The sequence below is a fragment of the Elgaria multicarinata genome, chromosome 5 (assembly GCF_023053635.1).
Source record: "Elgaria multicarinata webbii isolate HBS135686 ecotype San Diego chromosome 5, rElgMul1.1.pri, whole genome shotgun sequence".
In the NCBI taxonomy this organism is placed as follows: Eukaryota; Metazoa; Chordata; class Lepidosauria; order Squamata; family Anguidae; genus Elgaria; species Elgaria multicarinata.
In genome coordinates, this window is record NC_086175.1 from 44264815 (window position 1) to 44288989 (window position 24175).

The 24175-nt window shown below is 42.6% G+C and overlaps 1 protein-coding gene across 1 annotated transcript; it reads right to left on the reverse strand.

Moving 5' to 3' along the window:
- Positions 1–333: 333 nt before the first annotated feature.
- IL1R2 (interleukin 1 receptor type 2) lies at positions 334–22591 on the reverse strand. The gene is made up of 9 exons (XM_063127672.1): positions 22554–22591; positions 17604–17734; positions 17219–17477; positions 10512–10686; positions 8548–8722; positions 5714–5779; positions 3219–3354; positions 1924–2069; positions 334–467 (listed from the first exon to the last, which is right to left on the reverse strand). Exons 1-9 carry the CDS (start codon positions 22565–22567, stop codon positions 334–336), a joined length of 1236 nt encoding a protein of 411 aa, XP_062983742.1. The 5' UTR covers positions 22568–22591.
- Between the last annotated feature and the right edge of the window lie 1584 nt (positions 22592–24175).

Sequence of the window (24175 nt, forward strand, 5' to 3'; positions counted from 1 at the left end):
GAAAGGTAGAGCTGGGTATCATCCGCATATTGATGACACCTCAGTCCACATCTCAGGATAACTTCCCCCAGCGGCTTCATGTATATGTTAAACAGCATAGGGGATAAGATAGAGCCCTGTGGAACCCCATGGCTTAGGAGCCACGGCACAGAGCAATAATCCCCCAGCACCACCTTCTGGAGTTTACTATATCATAGGAAATTGCATTTGATTTTTTTCTACATGAAGCACGAGTTTTTCTACATGAAACGTCTTGGTCCATTTCTGCTTTCGACCAAGAGGTTTCTTGATATGCTGTGGACAGATTAGCAAGTGATGTTTGGGATTTATTCCTTAGGATTCAGCCACCATATATCCTTTGATAGATCTTCGCTTCCTCCAACATTTATGCAGGCACACTCCTGCCACAATCACAGCCGCTAGAGCTAAAGGAATGGCTGCCAAGTACCAAGACAAACGATCCTTTTCTATAAAAAGAAGAGAAACCAAAACAAAATTAGGTGTCACATTTTGCACAGTCTAAATCAGAAAGCAGGGCTGTTGTTTCCTTAACCTCCCTTGCGCCGTCTCCTGTTCTTAACAGTGTTAGAAACATGACTATGCAATGAGATGTAACTGTTATTCTTGGCTTGTTCCCAGAAATGTCAGGTTGCATTAAAGATGAACAAGCACGAACTTTCTTTCTTCTTCTTCCACCACTGCAGTAAGAAATGTCCAAGGGTCCGTCTAGTCCAGCACTCTGTTCACAGTGGCCAAACAGCCAACTAGCCATCAGCCAGGGATGAACAAGCAGGACATGGTGCAACAGCACCCTCCCACCCATATTCCCCAGCAACTGGTGCCTCCAGGAATTTATCCAACTCCCTTTTGAAGCCATTCAGATTGGTGGCCATCACTACATCTTGTGGTAGTGAGTTCCATAATTTAACTATGCACTGTGTGAAGAAGTACTTCCTTTTATTTGTCCTGGATCTCCCACCAATCAGCTTCATGGGATGACCCTGGATTCTAGTACTTTGAGAGAGGGAGAAAAATGTCTCCCTGTCCACATTCTCCATATACTCCTCTTTTGTCCCCTATATCTGGTATCTCAAGGTCTACTGCTTGTGTCAATGTAGGTTCTATGTAGCTCCCATGGCTCATAGACCCTCTAGATCGGTGGTCAACTGGTGGGTGAGGACCCAAAAGTGAGTCGCAAGATCAACCCAGATGGGTCGTGGCAAAGCTGTTGCTGCCATGTTGGGCATGGAGAAAATTGTGGAAGTGCTGATATCATGGGTGGCCCAGAAACTCAGTTACCTCTTACCTAGCTGAATGGCAGTGGCCTCAGTGGAGGTGTGGCATTGGTTACTGGGAACTAACCATGTGACCTGGATGGCCCACACGATCTGCAGTTTTGTGTATTACTGTGGCATGGAGCCCAACTAAAGGGGAACACAGCTGACATAATACAAAGGTCTAACAGCTGGCATAATACAGAGGTAATGTGCAAATGGGCCCTTGGCAACATTCGTTGATTTCACGCATGCATATTCATCTCTTCACTTCCCTTGTGAGGAGGCCAGGAGGAAAATGTAATTTTTTAAAAAAACACCAGACAGTGATCATGGTGAGAAGTCCAGTAATGAACTAGCCAAGTCTATTCTTCTATGTTAATTCTCCATTTGCAAAATGGGAATATCCATGGTCACTCTCACAGGGTAGCTGGAAGGATTTACGAAGTAAGAGTTATAGACTGCATTGCAGAAATATTAAAGAGTAGTAATGTCCTACAGTAGGGATTTTGTTTGTTTGCTTGCTTGCTTGCTGCAGTTGTCTTATTATAGCTGTTGTGTACAATAAACCTCGGATGATCAATGCCAAGAACATTTTGATGAGCTAAGATGCACAATAACAATTAGGGCAACCATTGTATTCAGGTACCTTCTTGCTTGACTTGCGTTGCATGTACTTGATGGCCACGACTATTCTGGGCAACACATGTGAAATCTGTATTGAAATCTTCTTCTTTGACAGGGTCAAAAACCAAGGGCACCTCAACGTAACTGTCATCATTTTCTACAAGTTTCCTAAGATGAGAAACAGCAACTTATAAGTGCACATATATTTTAAGCTATGAGATATCCAAAATACTGCAACTCCTTCAAATTTAGATTTATCAGCAGGCAACATATAACCCAAAGGATCAGTTGCCTTGAATACTTTCAAGTATCCTAGACATCATTGAACTCAATGGATCTTTCTTCAGGTGGTTAGCATTTGAAAAGAAGACACCTGTATACACAAATGAAACCAAAAACTGTTGCTATCCTCCTGAGAGAAGGAATTCTACAAAACTGTATTTTGCTCTCATGTCACTTTTTAACTATCTTTTACATGCTTTGTATTAACTTTACTGGTCTGTGATGGTAATAAATGAAATGAGTGAAACCAGGGTCCATAAGCTACATACTTTTTACTTGGACAGCATGGCAACCTATGCAATGTTCAAAATGCTGTAAATAATTGTATATAAGACTGTAACCTTAGGGTGATGTGACTTGGTGAGGGTTAGAGTTAGTGTAATGAGAGGCTGCTAAATCCTAAGAACTTCCAGTATGCAGAGTGGATCAGATCAATGAACTATAGCAAGCCCACAAGCTGGACATGAAATCAACAACACACTCCTACTCATATTGACCAGCAACAGAGATACAGAGGCTTACTATCTCTGATACTGGAGGTAGCATATATCCATCACTATCAGCAGCCTAGCTCTCTCTCCTCCATGAATTTGTCTAATCTTCTTTCAAAGACATCCAAGTTGGTGGCCACATCACTACATCTTGTGGTTACAAATTACATAGTTTGGTTGTCTGCTGTGTGAAGAAGCCCTTCCTTTGGTCTGTCCTGAATCTCCCCCCATTTAGTTTCATGGGATCACCCTGGCTTACTTCCCTAGAAATCTTCCCCTCTCCTGACACTTTCTTCCTCACCTGAGCTTCAGTACCAGAGATGAGCTCACCTTGTTGAAAAGAGGTTGGAGGGAGAGACTACAGGGAGGTACCAGCCAACCCTTCTGCACTAAAATACACATTTCTGCTTCTTTCCAAATGAGCTTTGCTGCTCACACAGAAGGGACAGCTGAAGCTGATGACTTTTAGGTCTCTTCTAAAGATACCAACTGGGGGTGCGGGGTGGGTGGGAATAACATAAATTGACATTTCAACAGTACTTACTGAGATTTTCCTTCAGAAACTCTGCCCTTTCGGTAAGTCCTACTAATATAACTGTTGTTGGCTAGCCACCAGACATCAGTATAGGAATGGTCGCTTTTTCCAACAAATACTTTACATGGGATGGTCAAGTGAGAACCTATTTTAAAATGAAATAAAGAGATAAACACACACACAAAGCAGTAAGGAAGAGTGTGTTGTGCAGCAATGAATTTCACCACTCCTTAATTCTTAAGACATTTTCCTGAGGAGCTGTAGAGCCTTCTTCTTTGAACAGCATTCAAAAGCTAGAATTAAGTAGGCGTGGAGTAACTTCAATTCAACTAAAATCCACAATGGGGCAATACCTTTTTATTAGGACCAACTGAAATGCCACAAAAGTCTGCAGGCTCTTGAGTTTCTCCCCTCAGAGATCAGTACAACAATCTTTTGTGGTGTTTCTAAAATTCAGCTGGCTATTTTATTTTTATGTCATGCATTTTGTTTTAACTGTTACTAGCCCAGGTACCTTGGGAAGAGCGTATGCTAGAAAATGAACTACACAGACCAGCCATCAGTTTAACTCCTTTCCGTTAAACAGTAAAGGATTTAATTCTCACACAACTTACACTGAAGTAGTCCTATTAAATTCAGGGTGGTTAAAGAGTTGTAAAGGGGTCTAGGTTTGCCCACTTTCAGTTGAGAGCCACATGAACAGCTGTGGGTATGGGATAGGGTTGGTACACTAGTTGACTGACCAGTCAAATTTTGCCAAATATTCCATGAAGCCTACAATGTAGATGACAGCTTTTCTTTTTAAAAATTTACTACTGTGCCGATGATTATCTAAGGCAGGACCAAGGGCTGCTTGCAGCAGTCAGTGGACAACCAGTAAGCTTCTCCTATTGACCACTTACTATAATAGCAGGCATCTTCAAAATGGGCAGAAACACAAGCAAACATCAGTGGCAAAAGTAATGGTCTAGGACCACCCTTGACTCTATCTTGTGTGCTGGAAGCATCAGGGAACACTCCAGTATGTAATCTGGCTGACTTCTCTGTTACTTTTATTTTATGTCTATCTTATTTAAATTATTTCCCCCCACCCGCTTTTTTTTCTGGTGTTCTCAGTTTGGCCACTGAGTTCACCTGTGCCTCAAGTGACAGTTCTGGATCCAAGAGCACTCCCAAACTATGGACCTGATCCTTTATGGAGAGTGCAACCCCGTCCAGGACAGGGCGAACATCACCTTGCCAGACAGATGAACCACCCGCTAACAGTACCTCCGTCTTGTCTGGATTGAGTCTCAGTTTGTTAGCCCTCATCCAGTCCATTACCATGCCCAGGCACTGGTTCAGAATAAACTGCCTCCTCCCATGATCTCTAGGCAAAGATTGCAGATCAAACACACAGATTCAATGGCCATGCTGGCTGAGGATGATGGCAATTGTATTCCAATATATCTAGGAGGCTGACTTAGGAAAACTCTGCACATTTGCTTCAGTGGCAAAAAAGATATTGAGGAAATGATATTACTGGCATATTTGTCAGCTGTGGAGGGTCTGTTTGAAGGTTTTGGCATAAACATATTTTGCTTATATCTTGGCCTTCCTGTGGGAGGAACATCTTGTATCTAATGCCCTTTAAGAGACCTGTCTTCAGCTGCTGTTCTGTTTGTCAAAGAAATTACGTTGATGTCATAAGAGCAATAAAACATTTCCAAACACAAACTACCACGCTGACTAATCATTCTGGGTTATTGGAATGCAGGGTTGACTCAAAGAGGATGTGGTTAAACCCAATGGAGAAGATGTCCAGCTAAATAATCTTGACTCTATTACTTTAACCCTATAATGACTAAGCATAACACAGCAAAAGAAGCAGCTCAAATCCAGATACAGATTTTCTCAGCCAGCTGTTAAAATCCTTCTTATTAAACAAACTGCCACCATCAAGTGCTCACCTTGAAGCTTAGGGTGTGCATCAGAAACACTGGACTGCTGAACTGTTTTCTTGCTAAAAGGTCATCTAGTCAAAAATCACCCCAAGCAGATTTTCTGCCCAAATGGCTGGCAGAGAAAGAATTAAACAATCCCACCCCACCCATCCCCCCTGCCACGCCATCCTTTTGCTTAGCCTTGAAGTCACCTATGGCTATTTGGCATTAAATAGAGAAATATTAGAACAAAGTCTAGGAGAAGGACACATTCCATGTAAGTTTGGCCCTTACTGTAAGAACAGTTCAAGACTTGATTGTGGATATTTTCGTAACGTACTGAGGACACTATTCTTTTTGCCATGATTATAGCAAGCAACTATTATTAGCTGTCTTTGTGGCTGGAATTAATCCTAGAGTTTACTGCCTCTGGTAAAAACTGTAAACTGAGTTTTACTGGACAGCATGTCCCATTAAATTCTAATTTTGTGTTCCCATTGTGGAAAGAAGAATGAGTTTACATTAAGTTAATCATTACCATCACTTTGCTTCCAAAAAACCTTTCGAATAAATTGACCTTACCGAGAACTGCTAGCGTAATCTTTTGATTTGGATAAACAATCACAGGGATGTTTTTCTTCTTTAGGCCTAGGGAGGATTCACAGTGAAGAATTGTAGAGAATGTGTTAGATGTCCGAAGCAATAAGAGCATCCAAGAAGATCATGTAAAATACTCAGCGAGTACAGTCAATGATTTAGCAAATGGTAACTTACCAATTGCGTGCATGTAACAACTTGGTAAGCCAATCATCCGTATTATCCTGGTAAATGCTGAGAAGAATTTTACTATACCCTTGGTTTACTAGATTTCTGATTAAGTACAGAATTGTGTTAAAATATTCTCCTCTTTCTTGGCAGCCTAGCGCAGAGTACGTCGAATTGCTTGCCAAGTGGTTACTTACAGACACCACCAGGGTAAGCTACGAATTGTGGTCTGTAGACATTTATTACTGTACATTGGATGCAATGTAGATCCAAATATTACACCAACACTCACATACATATCTTACCAAAATACCTTATGATTAGAGTATGTTACAATCTCAATCAGTAGTCTGACTATGACTTCAAGCGACAAAGACCCTCGTGGGCCCTTAAGGACTAACATATTTATTATGGCATAGTCTATTGTAGTCCCAGGCCATCATAAATTAGTTAATCTTTAAGGCACCACAAAACTCCTCATTGTTTTTGTTATAATATGGCTACCATTTTGGAAAGTGTGACTGTGGATTTTTTCAAATCATGTGTAGACATTTTGATTTCACTTTATTGATCTGAGCATTTTGCATCTGTTATCTCATCCACTGCATTAGTAAAGTGGATGAGTTGAATGTGGACTAGGCAATCATTTCGCCCATCTTTGGGAAACAGAAGGACATGAGAGAAGTTGCTACTTTTCCTTCCTCTTGTAGAAAAATAGTAGGATTTTGAAATGACCCCACCTCTCCCTAACAGTGCAAAAGGCCAAGGGAAAAGTTTGTACATATGGTGGTCTTCAGCCACTAGGGCTGTTAGGACTTTGGGCAGCTGACACAAAGTAGTCCTCTACTTGCACCCAAAGGATCCTTTTAGCGGTGAGGCGAACTGCCCCTTCACCACTGAAAGGATAACAGGAATGGGGGCTGGGCTTTCTTTCCTCTGTGCAACTTTCAGAGGTTCCCAAACTGCCTAAATGAAATTTTAACAGAAGAAGAAGAAGAAGAAGAAGAAGAAGAAGAAGAAGAAGAAGAAGAAGAAGAAGAAGAAGAAGAAGAAGAAGTTGTTGTTTATCTACTGGATCTGAAAAGACATGAAAAACACCAACACCACCTGCTGGCCAGCATGTGTACTGACAGGCCAATGAACAGAGCTATGTTTCTTTATCAGTGCAGCGGTACACATTTTAAAGTGTAGGCATTTTAAAAGGGAGAAAGTAGGACAGATGACTTGGTCTGCCTTCCTTGTCCACTACTAATGAAATGTTTATGTTTATTTTGGTCATAGACCAGCACATACTAATGAAATATTATAACTTCCAAGCTGTTTGAAGACACTTCCAGAGGGTCTCTTATGGGACAAGTTGTTTCGTCACCAGAGGCTTTTAAAGCATAACATTTCTACTTTCCGCAAGAGCTGGGATTGCCCAACACTACCATTGACATTTTAGCCCATGATTACAGTTCTCTGTGAAACTATTTCAAGCTGTTATCGGAAGCACATAGGTGGAATGTTGTGCTGGAGAAGCTCATAGCTTTGTCGGTTGACAGCTGTAATGCTGAGAAACTTAAAGAAACAGGAGGATGTTTTTGTTCACAATTCCCTGCCAGGACACACTCTAGGGAAGCTATTTATAGTCAGCAATGTGTGTATTTCACACATCTGCAATTCCACTGCAGAAGTGCAGGGTTTAGTAAGTGGCACACAGTTCTGCCCATTTCTCCATTCCTTTTTAATGTATCAACTTTCTAGTCCTTAAGGTCCAAAATCTATGATTGGTGCCTGGTGAGCTCTTAAAAGACTAAGGTGGGGCAAGGATAACAGGTCATGGTGGTGTCGTTTGGGGGTCTTGCATAGGTCCCATCCAGCCATAACTAGCAGAAACAGAATATAGTATGTAAAGTTAAGACAGGAAGCTGCCTTGAACTAGGTCAGACCATTGGTCAGTCTTGCTCAAGATAATCTACACTGAGTGGCAGCATTTGCCTGGAGTTTCAGGAAGGAATCTTTCCTTGGCCTGTCTAGAGATGCCGAGTTATTTCTGCATAATTTTGCATACATTTTGCATAACATTTTTGCAGCAATACGCATATTTTGCATAAATTTATCCTGGTGGACAATTGAAGTTACCTTCATACCGAATATGGAATTTGGTTTTGAAGCACTAGGGATGTTTTGAATGTAAAATCCATTCTGTCTGTGTTTCACAAACTGTCAGGAACCTTTCATTCCATTGTTCGCCCATCAACAGAATAATAAAAAAAAAACAGTTTCCAAATTTGTGCATCGGGGGGCGGGGGATTTGCACACGTGTGGATTCATGCAAATTCCTCCCCAAAGCACAAATTCCCACAAAACGTGTGTTTTCATGCTTTAGCCTATGGGGAAAATGTGCATTTTGGGCTGCTTTTTTATTTCTGTGTATTATTCTATGACAAAATTTGCACAAAATTACTGAAGGCTAGGAAAATGGCCCACAAGTCTGCTGACTCTGTCCAATAGGGGAAAAGCCAGTCCACTGTAGAATCCATCAGTCAGATTCATAAAAATCCAAGTCATCTGGTTCCGTTGTTCATTTCTCCGACATCCCTAGTAAACGTGGTCCTGTTAGTAATTATGTACTTTAGCAGCTCAGTTAGTAAACACAGTCTCATTACCAAGTGTCTGTAGCTGAATGGTCCTGCTGATGTTATATTCTGCCTTTTCATGCTCAATAGTCAATTGACAAGTATAGTAGCCTGAATCGTCCAATGACACAGAACTGATTGTGAGATAATTTGTATTTTTCAAAGCTACAAACTTTTTATTGTCTATAACCAGTGGTGTAGAGTCCTAAAAAATAAAAAAAAAATGAATTAAATTAAATTAAATATATAAAATAAAGATGGCAAGCAAATACTTAAATATGGCAACAGGCTTGTTTCAGTGCCATAAAGTCTCAGTTCTTCTGCTAACAAAGAATTCTTCCTTGATTCTTGGCTAGTTAAATGTGACGGAATTTAACATCCAGTAACACAGAGCTGATGAGCCTAGGTTACTTCGGCTGCACTGAAGCTCAGAGTTTGAGACATCAAAACATAGAACATCAAGGTCTGCATTGCCTAACTACCAAGGGACATTTCTAAAGTATTGCATCAGTCTCACTCATCCTGCTTTTAACCCAAGAATCCTTATCAGGCCTCCATGTAGGGGGGGTCTCCATGTGGTACCTGTGAGCAACAATATGTCTCTCTTGGTGTCCACCAGGCTCTCTGTCCCTCCTGGTTTTTATTTTATTTTTAAAGATTGCTTTAAATAATAATAATAAGAAGAAGAAGAAGAGGAAGAAGAAGAAGAAGAAGAAGAAGAAGAAGAAGAAGAAGAAGAAGGAGGTCACATGCATGCCGCAAAGTAAATAAGTGGTTTTGTGTTTTGCAGCTCAGACCCACCTCTGCCTTGTACTTAAGTTCTTGGGCAAGTTATGTTTCCTTTAGTCTCACCTTTGCCTTCCAGGAAATGATTTTGGGTGAGTGGGGGGACCGGCCAAACCCAACATGGCAGTCATTGTATGAATGGGCAAGCCTCCTATGGCAATCATCGTATGAGAGTGGCCATGAATTTCTCTCAAAATTCCAAATGTTTCCACCGGGGAGCCCTGATCTAAGATTTTTTTGGTCCTAAGTTTCCCAGAACTAGGGAATCTGGTGCTATGCAGGATCAGGCAAATCTAAACAAAGGTGGCCATTTAAATTGATGGGCTTAACACACCTAAACCTGCAGAGGATTAGTCGGAGATAACAGAAGTGTGTAGTTACAGTTGCATGACAAATTCTGCCTTTAATTCCTACTGTTATTTATTTATCATTTATAATTAATTTTATATTATTGTTTTTATACTGCCCTTCATGTTATGATACCAGGGCAATATGTAATTTTTTAAAAAAAAATCCTAAACTATATTAATAAAAGAGGACGTCTGTCTGTCTGTCCATCCGCACCATAGTGCCAAGACTGTGAGACTCAGGCCTATGAAATTTGACATGTTTATTAAGGGGAGCCTAAGGGTATGCACCTTGGAGTAATTTTGTTTTTAGAACACGTTAATTAATTTTAATTAATTTAATTGTGTCCATGGGGTTGAAGCCTACAGTACATTTTCAGCCACTAGGGGCAGACTTCCATAACCAGCACATAGCTTGGCAATCCATACAGTTGGAAGCCAGGGGAGATTCATAGGTCAAGCAACAGAGTTATAAGTCTACTCTCTCACCCCTGCTGTGAGGCAGCCCCCCCTTAGGGGAATAGAATGGGCAGACCCCTCTCTCAGGGAGCTATAGGGATGTACCACATTAAAGACTGCGCTTAGGGATGCCAGCAGGCATGGCTTCACTCAGACGAGGAGGGCACAACATGTCCAACTCTGACAACAGTGCAAGTTTTCTTGTCCTCTGCTGTATAAAACTAAGGGCCATGTGAAGCCAGGTGCATGAGCTAGTGGGGGATACAAGAAAAAAACAAGGACACAAGAATGATGGTGCAGATGATATTTCTACAGCAGAGTTGGGGCACCACCCCACAGAGTTGGGCTCACAACTGACTGCTCCTGCTCAAAAGACACGAAGAAATTAGTAACCATGAATACCTTGTACCATGTGAGTACATAGCCTGTATCCTTTTGTACAAAATGTGCCAGGTTAGGACAAACAAGCTTCCCGGAAGTGAGTGTGAAGGCCTTCTGAGGATAGGAAATATTACGGGCAGAACTTTTCTCAACAACTATCAGTTGAACAGACACCTCAGCACAGTAAGTGGAATTCCTGCAGGCAGAGGACAAACACAATAAGGGGAAAGTGGTAAATTTATCATTGCTTTCTATTATCAATATTTATTTATTTATTACATTTATATACCGCCCCATAGCCGAAGCTCTCTGGGCGGTTTACAAAAGTTAAAAACAGTAAACATTAAAAAAGTATACAAAATTTAAAAACCATCAGAAACATAAAAACAACAGTATATAAACAACAGTATCCATTTACAAACAACAGTTCTGGGGTCCGTTAAAAAACAAACTTAGCGTTGTTAAATGCTGTTAAATGCCTGGGAGAAGAGAAAAGTCTTGACCTGGCACCTGAAAGATAACAGTGTTGGAGCCAGGCGAGCCACATCAGGGAGATCATTCCACAGTCAGGGGGCCACCGCCGAAAAGGCCCTCTCCCTTGTTGCCATCCTCCGAGCCTCCCTCAGAGTAGGCACTCGGAGGAGGACCTTAGATGTTGAGCGCAGTGTATGGGTAGGTTCACGTCAGGAGAGGCGTTCCATCAGGTATTGCGGTCCCAAGCCATGTATGGCTTTATAGGTTAAAACCAGCACCTTGAATTGGGCTCAGAAATGTATAGGCAGCCAATGCAAGCGGGCCAGAATTGGTGTTATATGCTCAAACCTCCCTGCATCAGCTATCAATCTGGCCACTGCATTTTGCACAAGCTGCAGCTTCCGAACCGTCTTCAAAGGCTGCCCCATGTAGAGGGCATTGTAGTAATCTAATTTGGAGGTTACCAGAGTATGGACAACTGAAGCTAGGTTATCCCTGTCCAGATAGGGGCGTAGCTGGGCCACCAACTGAAGTTGGGAGAAAGCACTCCATGCCGCCGAGGCCACCTGAGCCTCAAGTGACAGAGATGGTTCTAGGAGAACCCCCAAGGTACAAACCTGCTCCTTCGGGGGGAATGCAACCCCGTCCAGAAATCAAATTAAATAGGAATACCGGACCCTAGACACCTTGGGTTTTATCCAGTGGTGGTTTTGTCTTTGAACTTTTCTAAACGAGGCTGTTAATCACTGTATCTACTTTCAATTCACTCAAAGAGCTTTTCCTTTCCTGTTTTTCTGCTACATGACCTCTAGGTGGCACTGTATCATAGCAGAATATAAGAATTATACAAGTATGAAGATACTTTTTCCTTCACTTTCAGAAATAATACTCCATTAATTTTCCACACACACACAAAAAGGGGGAGGGAAGTGCTCTTAAAAAAAGCAGCAAAACTGGAAGATCACTATGTTGTTTAAAGAACCCTTAATCAACTGTGATTAAAGAATCACAAGTGCACAATAAAGGCCTCCTGTAGAAAAGCTCTTTGTGGAAAGGGCTTTGTTACAGAAAACGTGGTATTTGGCCCATGGGGATCCTTCTTTTTTGTAAGTTTGGAGCAGCCCCAAATTTGTAAAATGACTGTAAGAGTCCTAGTGACGATAAGGGATACTGTTTTTAAAAGATGTTTCCTACTTTTAAAAGCACATTAACAATGAAATTTATGTGTTCAGTAACACTTACTCCCAGTAATTATGTAAAGGATTGCAGTCTAAGAAGTATTGCACTGGAAATTAAGAGGTGTTAATTAAATGTGTATGAAAATACCATAACATTATGAAATATATACCTGAAAAAGTTATCTACACTACTACTTTATATTAGTTAATTATTTTCTTGTGGCTTCTCCCAAAACTCAAAGAAATTGATTTTAGTAAGCCTGCTGAACATTTTTTATCCCTGGCAGCCTTGAATGAAGCTCTCAGGATTCCTTGGGAGAAAGAAAAAAGTATTAAACATGGACAAATACATGTGAAAAAATTATAAGGAAAAGTTCAAATGATTCCATGCAAATCATTCCAGAGTAGTAATGAGCAGGAAAATACTCCTTTGGCCCCGGTCTTCAATACACAGAGGACAATAATTGAATCACAAACTCAAGCTAGTTTAATAGTTAGACTAGTAATAACTATTGAGTTTGTGATAAAGTTATTGTCCTCTGTGCACTGAAGACCAGGGGCAAAAGAGTATTTTTCCTGCTCATTGCTAGGGCTGTGCTCTGCTTCTCTTCGGTTCGGAGAAGCAGTAGCGACGCGGCCTGATTCGCCTCCGGAAAAGGTGGAGGCAAAGAGAGTCGGGGGAGCTGTGGATTGAGGCGAAGAGGATCGCCTCAATCTGGAACTCCGGATGCAGGTAAGTGGGGGATAGGGGGACTCATCTGGTGTCTCCGCCACAGTCCCTGCGGTGACAGCGATGGAGCCAGGTAAGGGGGCAGGGAGGAGGGAGGCTTACCTGCGTCCATCGTGGGCTTCAAGTGAGGCCCCGGTTGAAGCCGGAAGTGAAGGCCGAGGCCTCTTCTGGCTTCAAGCCGGGGCCTCAACTGAAGCTCGCGACAAACGCAGGTAAGGGGGCGGAGGGGTTGGCCTACCTGGTGCTGCCAGTGTCGTCATCCATGCGGCAGCAGCGGCAGCGCAGCAAGGTAAGGGGACAGGGAGGAGGGAGGCTTACCTGCGTCTGTCGCAATCCATCGCGGGCTTCAATTGAGGCCCCGGTTGAAGCCGGAAGTGAAGGCCAAGGCCTCTTCCAGCTTCAAGCCGGGGCCTCAATTGAAGCCTGCAACGGCGGACACAGGTAAGGGGGTGGCTTACCTGCTGCCGCCACTGCCATCCATGCAGTGACGGTGGTGAAGCCGGATCTCACTCCACAGAGCGGAGCGGGGGATGGGCGGAGTGGCGTGAAGAGGATTGGGGGGTCCGTGCACAGCCCTACTCATTACTACTCTGGAATTATTTGCATGATATCATTGGAACTTTTCATTATCACTTTTTCACACGTATTTGTCCATGGAATTAATGGACAAAGACTTCTAGTCGACATTAAGTCTCAATAGGCTGACTTTTTCCACCTAAAGTTTCATTCATATCTCTTCTGCAATAAGTGGCAACCCTCTTGCCACCAATGACTGAAACTGCGCCCGAGTTCTGAACGGAAGTCTTGCATGCTGTTTATTATGCATATGCAGGTTTAGTTGAGCTCAGTGAAGAAACTTTTGACATTGTTCAGTACATTACAAGACCACAGAAGGTTGATCACATCCGTGTTTGCACTGCAGCCTTTGCAATATCCACTGTAGCAACTGTCTTCTGATTCTGCAACACTGCTAGAATATTGCAGAGAGTGTACTGGCAGCAGGGCTTTCTTCACTATCAAGATATATCAAAGAAGCCTTCCCCAATCAGTGGCCCTGCTTTGGATTACAACTCCCATCAGCCCCATCCAGCATGTAGTCCAAAATATCTGGAGGACATTAGTTTTGGAAGACTGTGTTAAAGATTACTTACAAGGGGACGCGTTTTCTATTTTCCCATGAGTCTATTTTAAAATGACACCTTGAAAATATTGGATGATGTAAATCCAAGCCACTTAAAGCATCACACATTCAGCCTTCAGCCTTTCTAACTGGAGGAGTAAATGTAGTAGAAATTCCTGTTGGGATTTTAGGCACTTTTGAAGCTTTTCTATTGTGTGCTCACGATTCCTCACTCACTGAAGTTTGCAAGTGTTTTACATGACATCCTCCTCCTCCAGCGCCTCTCCCATGCTTTGCAACTAGTCTATCTTTCTCCCCCCTTCCCTTAACGAGGAAAGACTGGTATATCTGTGAATGGCATCATGAAAACCTGGTGCATTTAGTAATTCTGCGATACCGCATAACCACCTAGTGTTTGTGTAATGGAACATATGGAAAGACAGAGAAAGAAACACCCCTAGGAAAAGACCTTTGTAAACGAGCTGATTTTAATCCCACAAAAAATCCAAAAGCAGAAGCCTCGGTAAAGTGGTGGGTTAAAAGCCTCATGTAGAAAAGCCCTTAGCCCTGGAGTGCTGCAAGGACTAGAGCAGCTCCAGACATTCAAACAAGCAGCAGCTATGGAATCACATGCATTCAGTGATGAGATAGGCTCCCAATTCCAGGCAAACATCCTGAACTGGCCCCATGGGCTGTTAAATGAAAGCCCCATGCCATGATGAAAGCCCCATGTGCTCATTGCTCACAACTGACTGCTCCTGCTCAAAAACTGCTGTGTCCAAACCCCACCAGTTGCTACTGTCTGTTAGGGATGTGCTCCGCTTCTCCTCGAACCGGAGAAGCAGGAGCGGAGCGGGGGGCTTTGCCTACCCTAAAGGCGGAGGCGAAGAGGATTTGGGGGTCGGCGGAGCGCTGCGGAGCGGATCGAGGTGAAGGCAGATCCTTCTCCTCGATCCGGAGCTCCGCAAGAAAGGTAAGTGGGGTTTACCGGGCCCTGCCACTGTCGGCGACAGAGGCAGGGCCCGGTAAACCCCCCCTCCCTCCTCTCCCTTACCTGCATCCGTCCGCGGTCCCTCGGCTTCTTCAATTGAGCCCGTGGCTCAATAAGGAAGTCTAGGCCGCACTTGTGGCCCAGACTTCCTGGTTGAGCCACGGGCTCAATTGAAGAAGCAGAGGGACCGCGGACGGACGCAGGTAAGGGCCCCCTCCCCCTTGGTCTCTGCAGGTAAGGGAGAGGAGGGAGGGGGGCCTTACCTGGCGCCACTCCCCTCCACTGCAGAGCTCTGATTCGGAGCTGGAGCTCCGCGGTGAAGAGGAGCGGACTGTGGGTGGAGTGGCGCAGAGCGGGCCGATCCGAAATTTTTGGATCGGCCCGTGGGGCAGATCGGGGGGTCCATGCACACCCCTACTGTCTGTTGCCCAGAATTTGGAGAATCTTCTGTTGTTGTTGTTGCTGTAGTTGACACACTATCATTTGAAGAGGAACGCTGACATAGGGCAGGCAAGGGAAGAGAGAGCCCCCCTATTTTCCCAGCCCCCCAAAAAAATCACACCTCCATTCCCTCTGTGTGTATGTGTGTGTATAAAATTTATTACTACATTTACATCCTGCCTTTCTTTGAGTTTTCAAGGATTCTCTCTCCCCCATCCCCAACCCTGTTAGGCAGATTAGTCTGAGGGTGTGTGACTGGCCTATGGTCACCCAGGGCTTTATAGTGGTATTGAAGTACATTGACAACTGTTGGGACACATACCGCTTTCATGCCACGTTCATAGTGGAATATCCTGCTTGGTGTAGATGAGCCCCCAGTGAGCTTCATGGCTGACTAGGGATTTGAACCTGAGTCTCTCCAGTCCTAGGTCAACATTTGTAACCATTATGCCACACAGGCTTCCTGTTTAATCCCCACTGGGGAAAAGATACAGGCATCAATATAGTGTAGTTCTACCATTACGGTAGCCTTCTCCAAGCTGGAGACTTCAGCTCCCATTAGTCCCAGGCAGCACAGGCTACACTTCCTTCAGGGCAGTGATGCTCAGGTAGGAAGTAGCCACATGTTCCAGGAGACTCAATCAGTACATCTGAGAATTATTAATATAATCTGAAATAGAGCATTTCTACATGAAGCTGTTAATTGGCTGTTAATCTGCTGTACCTTCTTTCAGTTTCAGCGCAAAATTGAGATTGCAGCACTATAAAAGGAGTGTTTCCTTTCCTGTTTTTCTGCTACACAACCTCTAGGTAGCAGGTATAGCAGAACAGCACAAATACAGCAGAGGAAATTGTGCTTTCCTTCACTTCCACAATTAAATTCTGCATTTTCCCTGCTCTAAAAAAACTCACTGAAAGTGCTGGTTAGACACAGAAGCGAAACTGGAGGATCACAATGTCATCTAAAGAACCCGTAAACAACCATGAGTAAGGAATGACAAGAACATGATAAATGATTTGTGAACATGATAAGAGAACATGATAAGCATGACCAGTGGCTGGGGGACTATGGAAATTGCAGTCCAACATATCTGGAAGGCACCAGGGTAGGGAAAGCTACCCTGGAGTGTATCTCGATCTGTTGTTGTTGACTTAAAACAACAGCATACTGGGAGAGGCAGTTTAATTTCCCCACACCCAGCTGTGACTCCTCCCCTGGCATAGCAGTCAGTGACCGGGGGGGGGGGATCACATTGCTGCCAGTGTGCACCAGTCCCAATCCAAACTGTCCTCCTGAGCTTACTTCTGAGTAAAAAGAGAGAGGGGGGAAACCCCAACAGATAGACTGATATGGTATGTTTCTAATGTAGCATGTAGTTCAACCATTAGTCTGAACAGAACAGGAATTAAAGATTAGTTAATCTGGAGTAAGTGGGTAAACATGGCCTCAGATTCAGTTCAGCCAAGAGTCCAATATGTTTAGCCTTTTTTCTATAAGGAAACTTACCTCCCAAGACACTTTTCCTCTGATAATACTTGGTCTCATGTCAAACCCATTATCAGCAAATCAATCAATCTTTTCAACTTGGCTTTTTAAATTGTTGTTATGTTTTCTACAGTTGTTTTCAATGTTTTACTATGTTTTTATGTGATTATAGTTCTCAATTTCTGAACTTTCTGAAAACTGCCTTGGTTGGTTTTAGAAAGGCAGCACAGAAATAAAACCAATCCAATCAATAAGTCTTTAGAGACCCGTGCAGAAAATTCACTTCATGTTATTTCATAGATGCCTACCTTCGAGTGCAGATATATGCCCCAGAGTCCTCAAGAGAGGCTGGTAAAAACCAAAGAGCATCATCTTGGAAGAATATTCTTGCTCCTCTGTCTGCTGCAGGGATAATCGTTGCTGAAGCATTTTTGTGCCAGGTGAGGTTAAAGGGCAAATCAAAAGCATCCCTGTGACTGTATCTGAAAGGAGGACATTTCAGGACCACGGGTTCTCCTGCCAGTGCAAAGGTATGCCTGAAGTGCAGGGTGCGATCTCGGCAGGTATCTATATAAAAATAGAATTACTTTGTATTAAAAAGGATAAGGAGAAAGAAAAAACACAAGAAACATAGAAGAAAGAACCCTGGCAAGTTCTGACCCAGGATTTGGCCAAGCTGATGATAGTTTTCACCTGCACTTTTCACATTCTGGATTCGGAAGGCAGAAGTATCCAAGGTACTAGCACTGAAAATACACAGGAGTCTGGGCAACATGTTCCATAGAAAACAGGAAACAGAAAAATGATGGATGACACACTGAAACCTGCAAATGAGAAGGAGGGTGTCAGAGGAGTTAACAGATGTGTTCTTAAGCAGTGGCAGCCAACCTTCTTGGCAAGTGGGCCACAACACAAGTATGAGACAATGTCAGTCTTGTGAGCACTGAAGTATGTATGCAGTACCACCCACTAGGTGACCATATGAAAAAGAGGACAGGGCTCTTGTATCTTTAACAGTTGTATTGAAAAGGGAATTTCAGCAGGTGTCATTTATATATATGGAAAACCTGGTGAAATTTCCTCTTCATCACAACAGTTAAAGCTGCAGGTGCCCTGCCCTCTTTTAAATCTGGTCACACTAGTATAGCTCCTGCAGCTTTAACTGTTGTGATGAAGAGGGAATTTCACCAGGTTCTCCATATATACAAATGACACCTACTGAAATTCCCTTTTCTATGCAACTGTTAAAGATACAGGAGCCCTGTCCTCCTTTTCATATGGTCACCCTACCACCCACACTTTGGGCCTTGGACTGGCTTTGCCTGGGAGATGACGGCTCTTTTGCTCTCCAGGCTTAACTCAAGGTACTAATGATGATCTACAAAGACCTAATTGGCTTGGGCTAAATATTTCAAAGAGGCTGTCACATCCGTTATGATCCAGTGCAATCTTTTTTGAGATTGACAGAAAATGCCCTTTTTAGATTTCCCCTCTGTGTGGCAAATCATGATTGCTAGGGTAAGCAGAGAGGTACTTTTAGTGGAAATGCATGTGCAATACTTTTCCAGTAGTGACTCGTCCAAGTACGTTCTGGAAATGGTATAAGACATATTTGTTCAAGTTGGCTTTGGGTTGTCCATGAGAGGGAGGCCCGGAGTTTGTTATAATTTGAGTTTTATTATTTTAATTTGTTATCCCATCCCCAAAGATCTGTGGGCAACTTGGGGGCCCTACAAATGTTTTGGCCTATAACTCTCATCAGCCCTAACCAGCAGAGCCAGTGGTGAGGGATCTTGGATGTTGTAGGCCAAAACATCTGGAGGAACAAAAGTTGCCCATCTGTGCCCTAAGAACTTTGAATATGGCAGGTTATAATAAAATAATTTTAATCAGTTCAGCTATTTTGACATGAATCCTATTGCAATGCAATGAAACTTCTGAGCCCTCTCAACTTGGGAAATTTGGAATTTGCAAGGTTCTATTTGATGGAGAGGGATGTAGGAATGTGAAACTGTATTTAGTATGCTTTGCCATATATTCAGATTATATTTTATCTTAAAGCTGTGTGATCTCAGTTGACTTAAAGCCAAATATTTCTAGTCTTGCTTGCTGAAAGGCTTCCAAAACACTGACTTTTAAATTTGTCAGAACAAAAGATCCTGTTATCCATACAGTCAAAGTTGTTCTTGCAATTGTTATAAGCAAACCCAAAGCTTTCCTTAGATAATGCACCGCTTAAAACTATGATTGGAGAAAGACAAAAAAGGATCAAGGACTATTTCTCAAATTAGTCTTTCGGCAAGTTTAATAGGTTATTCAGCATTTCTTGCTTCTTACTACATAACTGTTGTTTCCTAAACTCTACAAGAAGGAACGTGCAAAAAGATGTATGAATTAGATTAATGGTTACCTAACATTTAGCCATCTGAGCACGGACAAATCATACTCTATTTATTAGTCAGCAATTTGTTTCCTGCAAGCTTAAGTTCATGATTTTAATACATATCATGGAACTTGAAACTTGTGCTCCAAATCAGGATATAAGTCAGTACCAAAAGCGTCTGGGTAGTTCTCATTTGTATGTATGATTTAAAAAAGCAAACATAGTTCCCATTCTTTAGATTTTAGGAAGAAGTGGGCTATAAGTAACTTTAAAGGCTGGTTGTTGATGACGTTGTTTTCATTTACTAAATGTCTCATAAATAAATTGTAGCAAGCATAACACCATAAACAATACAAATACAATCCCAATAAAAACAACCAGTAATATAAAGCTAATATAGGGTGACCATATGAAAAGGAGGTCAGGGCTTCTGTATGTTTAACAGTTGCATAGAAAAAGGAATTTCAGCAGGTGCCATTTGTATATATGGAGAACCTGATGAAATTCCGTCTTCATCACAACATTTAAAGGTGCAGGAGCTATATTAGAGTGACCAGATTTAAAAGAGGGCAGCGCACCTGCAGCTTTAACTGTTGTGATGAAGAAGAAATTTTACCACACAAATGACACCTGCTGAAATTTCCTTTTCAGTACAACTGTTAAAGATATAGGAGCCCTGTCCTCCTTTTCATATGGTCACCCTAAGCAAGTAAACTTGACTAAAATATTGTTGTTGTCTGGAGAATTGTTTTTGAATCCAAAGCAAGCCAAATGCTCTCTCTCTCTCTTCTGGGCGCATTCCAGAAGTCCGAGCGTGGAGCTGCCCCACCCCCACCCCAGCGTCCCTGGCTTCGCTTCGGCTGGGCGGGCGCGGGGTGCCATCTCGCTCGCCCAGGCCCACCTGAATCCTCAGACCAGACCAGCTTACAGCCAACGCACATGAGTGCTGCACTGTCCCTGGCGCCCCTCTTAGCTTGGCGCTCTAGGCGGCCGCCTGAGTGGCCTCTATGGTAGCACCGGCCCTGGTGAGGGGGCCCCTATTGTTTCAAAACTTCAGTTGAGCACAGCTGAGAGAGGGTAGGCCCCTGTTGATTCGAAGCTGTGTAGCTTCATAGGTGCACTGCTATGGAGCTGAGGAGGAAAACAATATTTTCAGAGCCCCACCATTAGTTTCTATTTTCTGTGTGTTATAGCTGTGTAACCAAATCTATTCAGGGCACAATCCTATGCATGTTTAGACAGAAAGAAGTCCTACAGTGCCCAGAATAATTGGCCCAGTTTAATTTTTAATTCAATTTGCTCCACATCATTTTTTCCAAGGGTGCCAGGTTGGGGATGTAAGTGGATGTTTCCTCACATATCACTGAGCACAGAGAGGGAAATGAGCTTGTTATTCTCAATGGGCCCTCATGTCCGGTCATTCGCTGCTGCGATTCTGCGCATTTCTACTGCACTGTTTCAAGGCTTTGTTTCTCATTGCTTAAGTCGCCTGCCTTTCTCACTCATAAAAGTGGCAATGCACTGTTTTGGTGTTTCACATTGCTTCAGGGGGAACGAGCCATTCATCAAAGTGTGGGCAGGAGAAGGAGGCTTCGTTTGTGGCCATGGACCGGAGGAGCTTAGGCAGCAGTGTGGAAAACAATCGATCGGATTATTACCCTAGAAACTTCCTGTGCAGAGGAGCAGGGCAAGGAGCAAGCCTTTTTCACAGGCCAAGCAGCAGCAATGGGGCTGATGATGGTCACTTTTGCTAGAGACTCCAACCACTCTACCCCCAAATAAAGCAATTATGACAGCAGTCTGACCATTGAAAAGTGGGCTTTTAGGTACTGCTTACACCTCTTTTCTGGCTTCATGGGCTGCTGATGGACCAAAGCCAATTTCTTTAAAATCCAGATTATAGCCAAATGTGATTCTCATTCCATTCTCACGCAGACACACACACACACCCCTGTTCAGTAGCAATGGCACATTATCTAGTTCTCATTCAGTGTTTGGAAACATGGTGGCCCTCTGCAGCCTCAGTGGCAACCATGCTCCCACCAGGGCCATGACTGCTCCTGCTGCTTCGAGGAGGGGACTTCTTTTTGTTCAAAGCCATGTGTGTATGTTTCTCAGCCTGTAAGCATTAGTGGAACTGACATGGCTTGCCCAGCCTCTGCAAAGAGTCCAGAGAAGCCCCCTGAAACTGACAAGTGCAGGTAGAGCAATCTTGTCAGTTTCACTGATGCTCTTTTAAAAAGAAGAATAGCAACAGCAGCTGGGCCTAAACAGATAATATTGTACATACTCACCAACAACATAGCCAACTGACTCAGGTGAATTAATAGTACTACAATCACTTCCCTCCTAAAAACCACCTTAGGTAAAATGCATGAAAAGGCAGCATATAGATATTTATAAATAGATATGCCCAATATACAAGTCCTTTGGAGGAAAAACCTGAGATAACAACAGGAAAACCATGAAAATGCCATAGTTTGGGATGAATGTCTTCTGGATTTTCAAGAATAAAATAAATTAGTAAATGATTTCAATACTAGAGAAAAGGGCTAGCGTGGAAGCACTCAAGGAGCTAAGCTTGCTTGAGTGAAAACTTGGTGTGCAAATCTCATGCAGATGTACAACTGGTATTAGACAGTGTTTTGCTAAAATAAATACTTAGTAGTCCCCCCCTTCATATGTATATCACCGATTCTGTGCTCCTAATCTACAGCCATAATTTCACTGCATTCTCTTAACTTCAGAGATATCCTCATCAATAAGTCAGGAAGCCTGGAAACCAAACGTCCACGTCTTTACTTGCAATAGCAAACTTGCTGGGTTTTTCCTCTGTCATGTGTATTCATTCCATCAACCAATTTAAGTAAAACTACAATTTGAAAGAGAGACCAACTCTCAGGGTTTTGGTTTTGACCTATCAAAACTGACAAAAACAAATAATTCTATCCAATATTAAAAATCCCTAATCCCCTCCATGCACAAAATAAAAGACAAATAAATATTAGTGGAGTCTCTCATTCCTTGGCTTTGGTCAGAATTTATAGTCATGTCAATTTTTAACGACATAGTTCCATGAAGGCCTCAACATACTTATCGTTATAGTTGTTAAACAGTTGCAAGAAGCCAACATTTCTCTAAAAAGATGGCTAGACATTTGAACAGTCCATCAAATCCCATTACTCAAGCTATCTCCACAAAGTTGCATTCAACTGGTCCCCATGCTCCTCCAAAAATAACATTTCCTCATGCCCACTTACCTGTATGTTCTCATTATTTTGTCTTGGAATTTTCCAAAGGTCTGTAATAGAAGGGGGATCTCACTAGTTGGTTTTATATAGAACTCAGAAAACACAAGGACATTTTTCCTAGATTGCCCAATCAGAGCATGAAAAATGTGAAGAATGCCTTATCCATGTTCCGTGGTCGTTGGGGGAGGGGGGGCAGGAATCAATACGGACCATGTGCAAGTGTCCTGCCCCAAACAAAGGGAAATGCCTGCTAATATATACATGAGTAGAGTTCCCCTTTTTGTGACGCTGCTTGTTTCCAGTGGGGGAAATAATTTGCATCTAACCTCAAACGACTGAGTGGCTTTGCTATTGTCATCCTTGATTTCAATGAAATTGAAGATACTCTCATTTGTGGAGCTGTCAAAGAGTTAAAGAACTTACCAAAATCTCAATAGAACGGATGTAAATAAATGCCTGAAAATGTACAATGCAAATTTCGTTTGCAAAATGTTTGTTGTGTGACCCAACACACAAACATTCTCTACCTAAGCCCTATTAGAAAGCCAACTTCAACACTTGGAAGGAAAGAAAAAGCAAACACGAACTCCTGCCCTCTTCAAAAAAGTCAGAAATTGTCTGCAATGTGAACCAGAATTGAGAAAGACCTTTCAGTTTAAGAAGTTTGAGAAAGAGGTTTCAGCTCAAAGCTTCCCATGGAAAGAAATGTCACTAGACCCCAAATGACTCATAGTCCTTTGAAGTGCAAATGCCTGGAGCAATTGCACTGACAAAATAGACATCTGATAACATTTTTCTCGCCACTTCTGTTTCTGCAAACCGTGTGGGTATTGTGAAGCTCATCAAATACCTCCTTTTTGGCTTTGTCACGGGCAGTGACTAACCCTGCATCTTCTTTCTGATAAGCCATTGCTGTCATGGGCTGCTTTTCCATGGGATTGTTGCCACTAAGCAACAGGGCTGGGCGGAGCCCATCCTTTAAGCAAAAGGGAAAATGGACAGGCACAGGTCCCCAGAGCTAGATTTACACTAGTGATTTTTATCAGTATTGAAGTGTGCTGATAACTGTTGGGGCACATTACCCATTTGCGATTTTCAGCTTTGTGAGATAAATTTGAATTGCCTGCTACAGCTGAATGGCAGGACTTGCAGTTGTAATGTTTGTTAGAACCTAGATTCAGCTCCACAGCTTTTACTACCTCTGAGTGTCCTTTGTTACTGACAATACCTATTGAAGCTGACCATGATTCATGTTTATAAATAAATAATTTCCAGCTTTTTAATCCGTATTATTTATTTATGTATTTATTTACAATATTTATATACCGCTCCCCATTCAAAATTTCAGACCGATGTACAAGATAAAATAAAATAAAAACAGAATAAACACTTTAAAATAGATTTTAAAAGAAGCAAAATGTACAGTGAACCATGGCTGTTCAATAAGGAAAGACTTCCTGGAGTAATGACTTTTCAGGAGGCGCCAAAAGGAGTACAAAGTTGGCGCCTGCCTGACCTCCGGAGGCAGGGAATTCCATATTATCCAAAATACAGCAACAGCTGTCATTGTGTGTGCTGTGAGGTATATAAATGTGGAAGAGGGATACAGCATCACCATAATGGGATCATTG

What these genes read in the sequence shown, in the direction of transcription:
- IL1R2 (XM_063127672.1), bottom strand. An exon ending in CCAGAATGTGAAAAGTGCAG is followed by an intron (nt 17,478 to 17,603) that starts GTGAAAACTATC and finishes ATTTTTATATAG; the next exon opens with ATACCTGCCGAGATCGCACC. An exon ending in GTTTCTGAAGGAAAATCTCA is followed by an intron (nt 2,070 to 3,218) that starts GTAAGTACTGTT and finishes TTCTCATCTTAG; the next exon opens with GAAACTTGTAGAAAATGATG.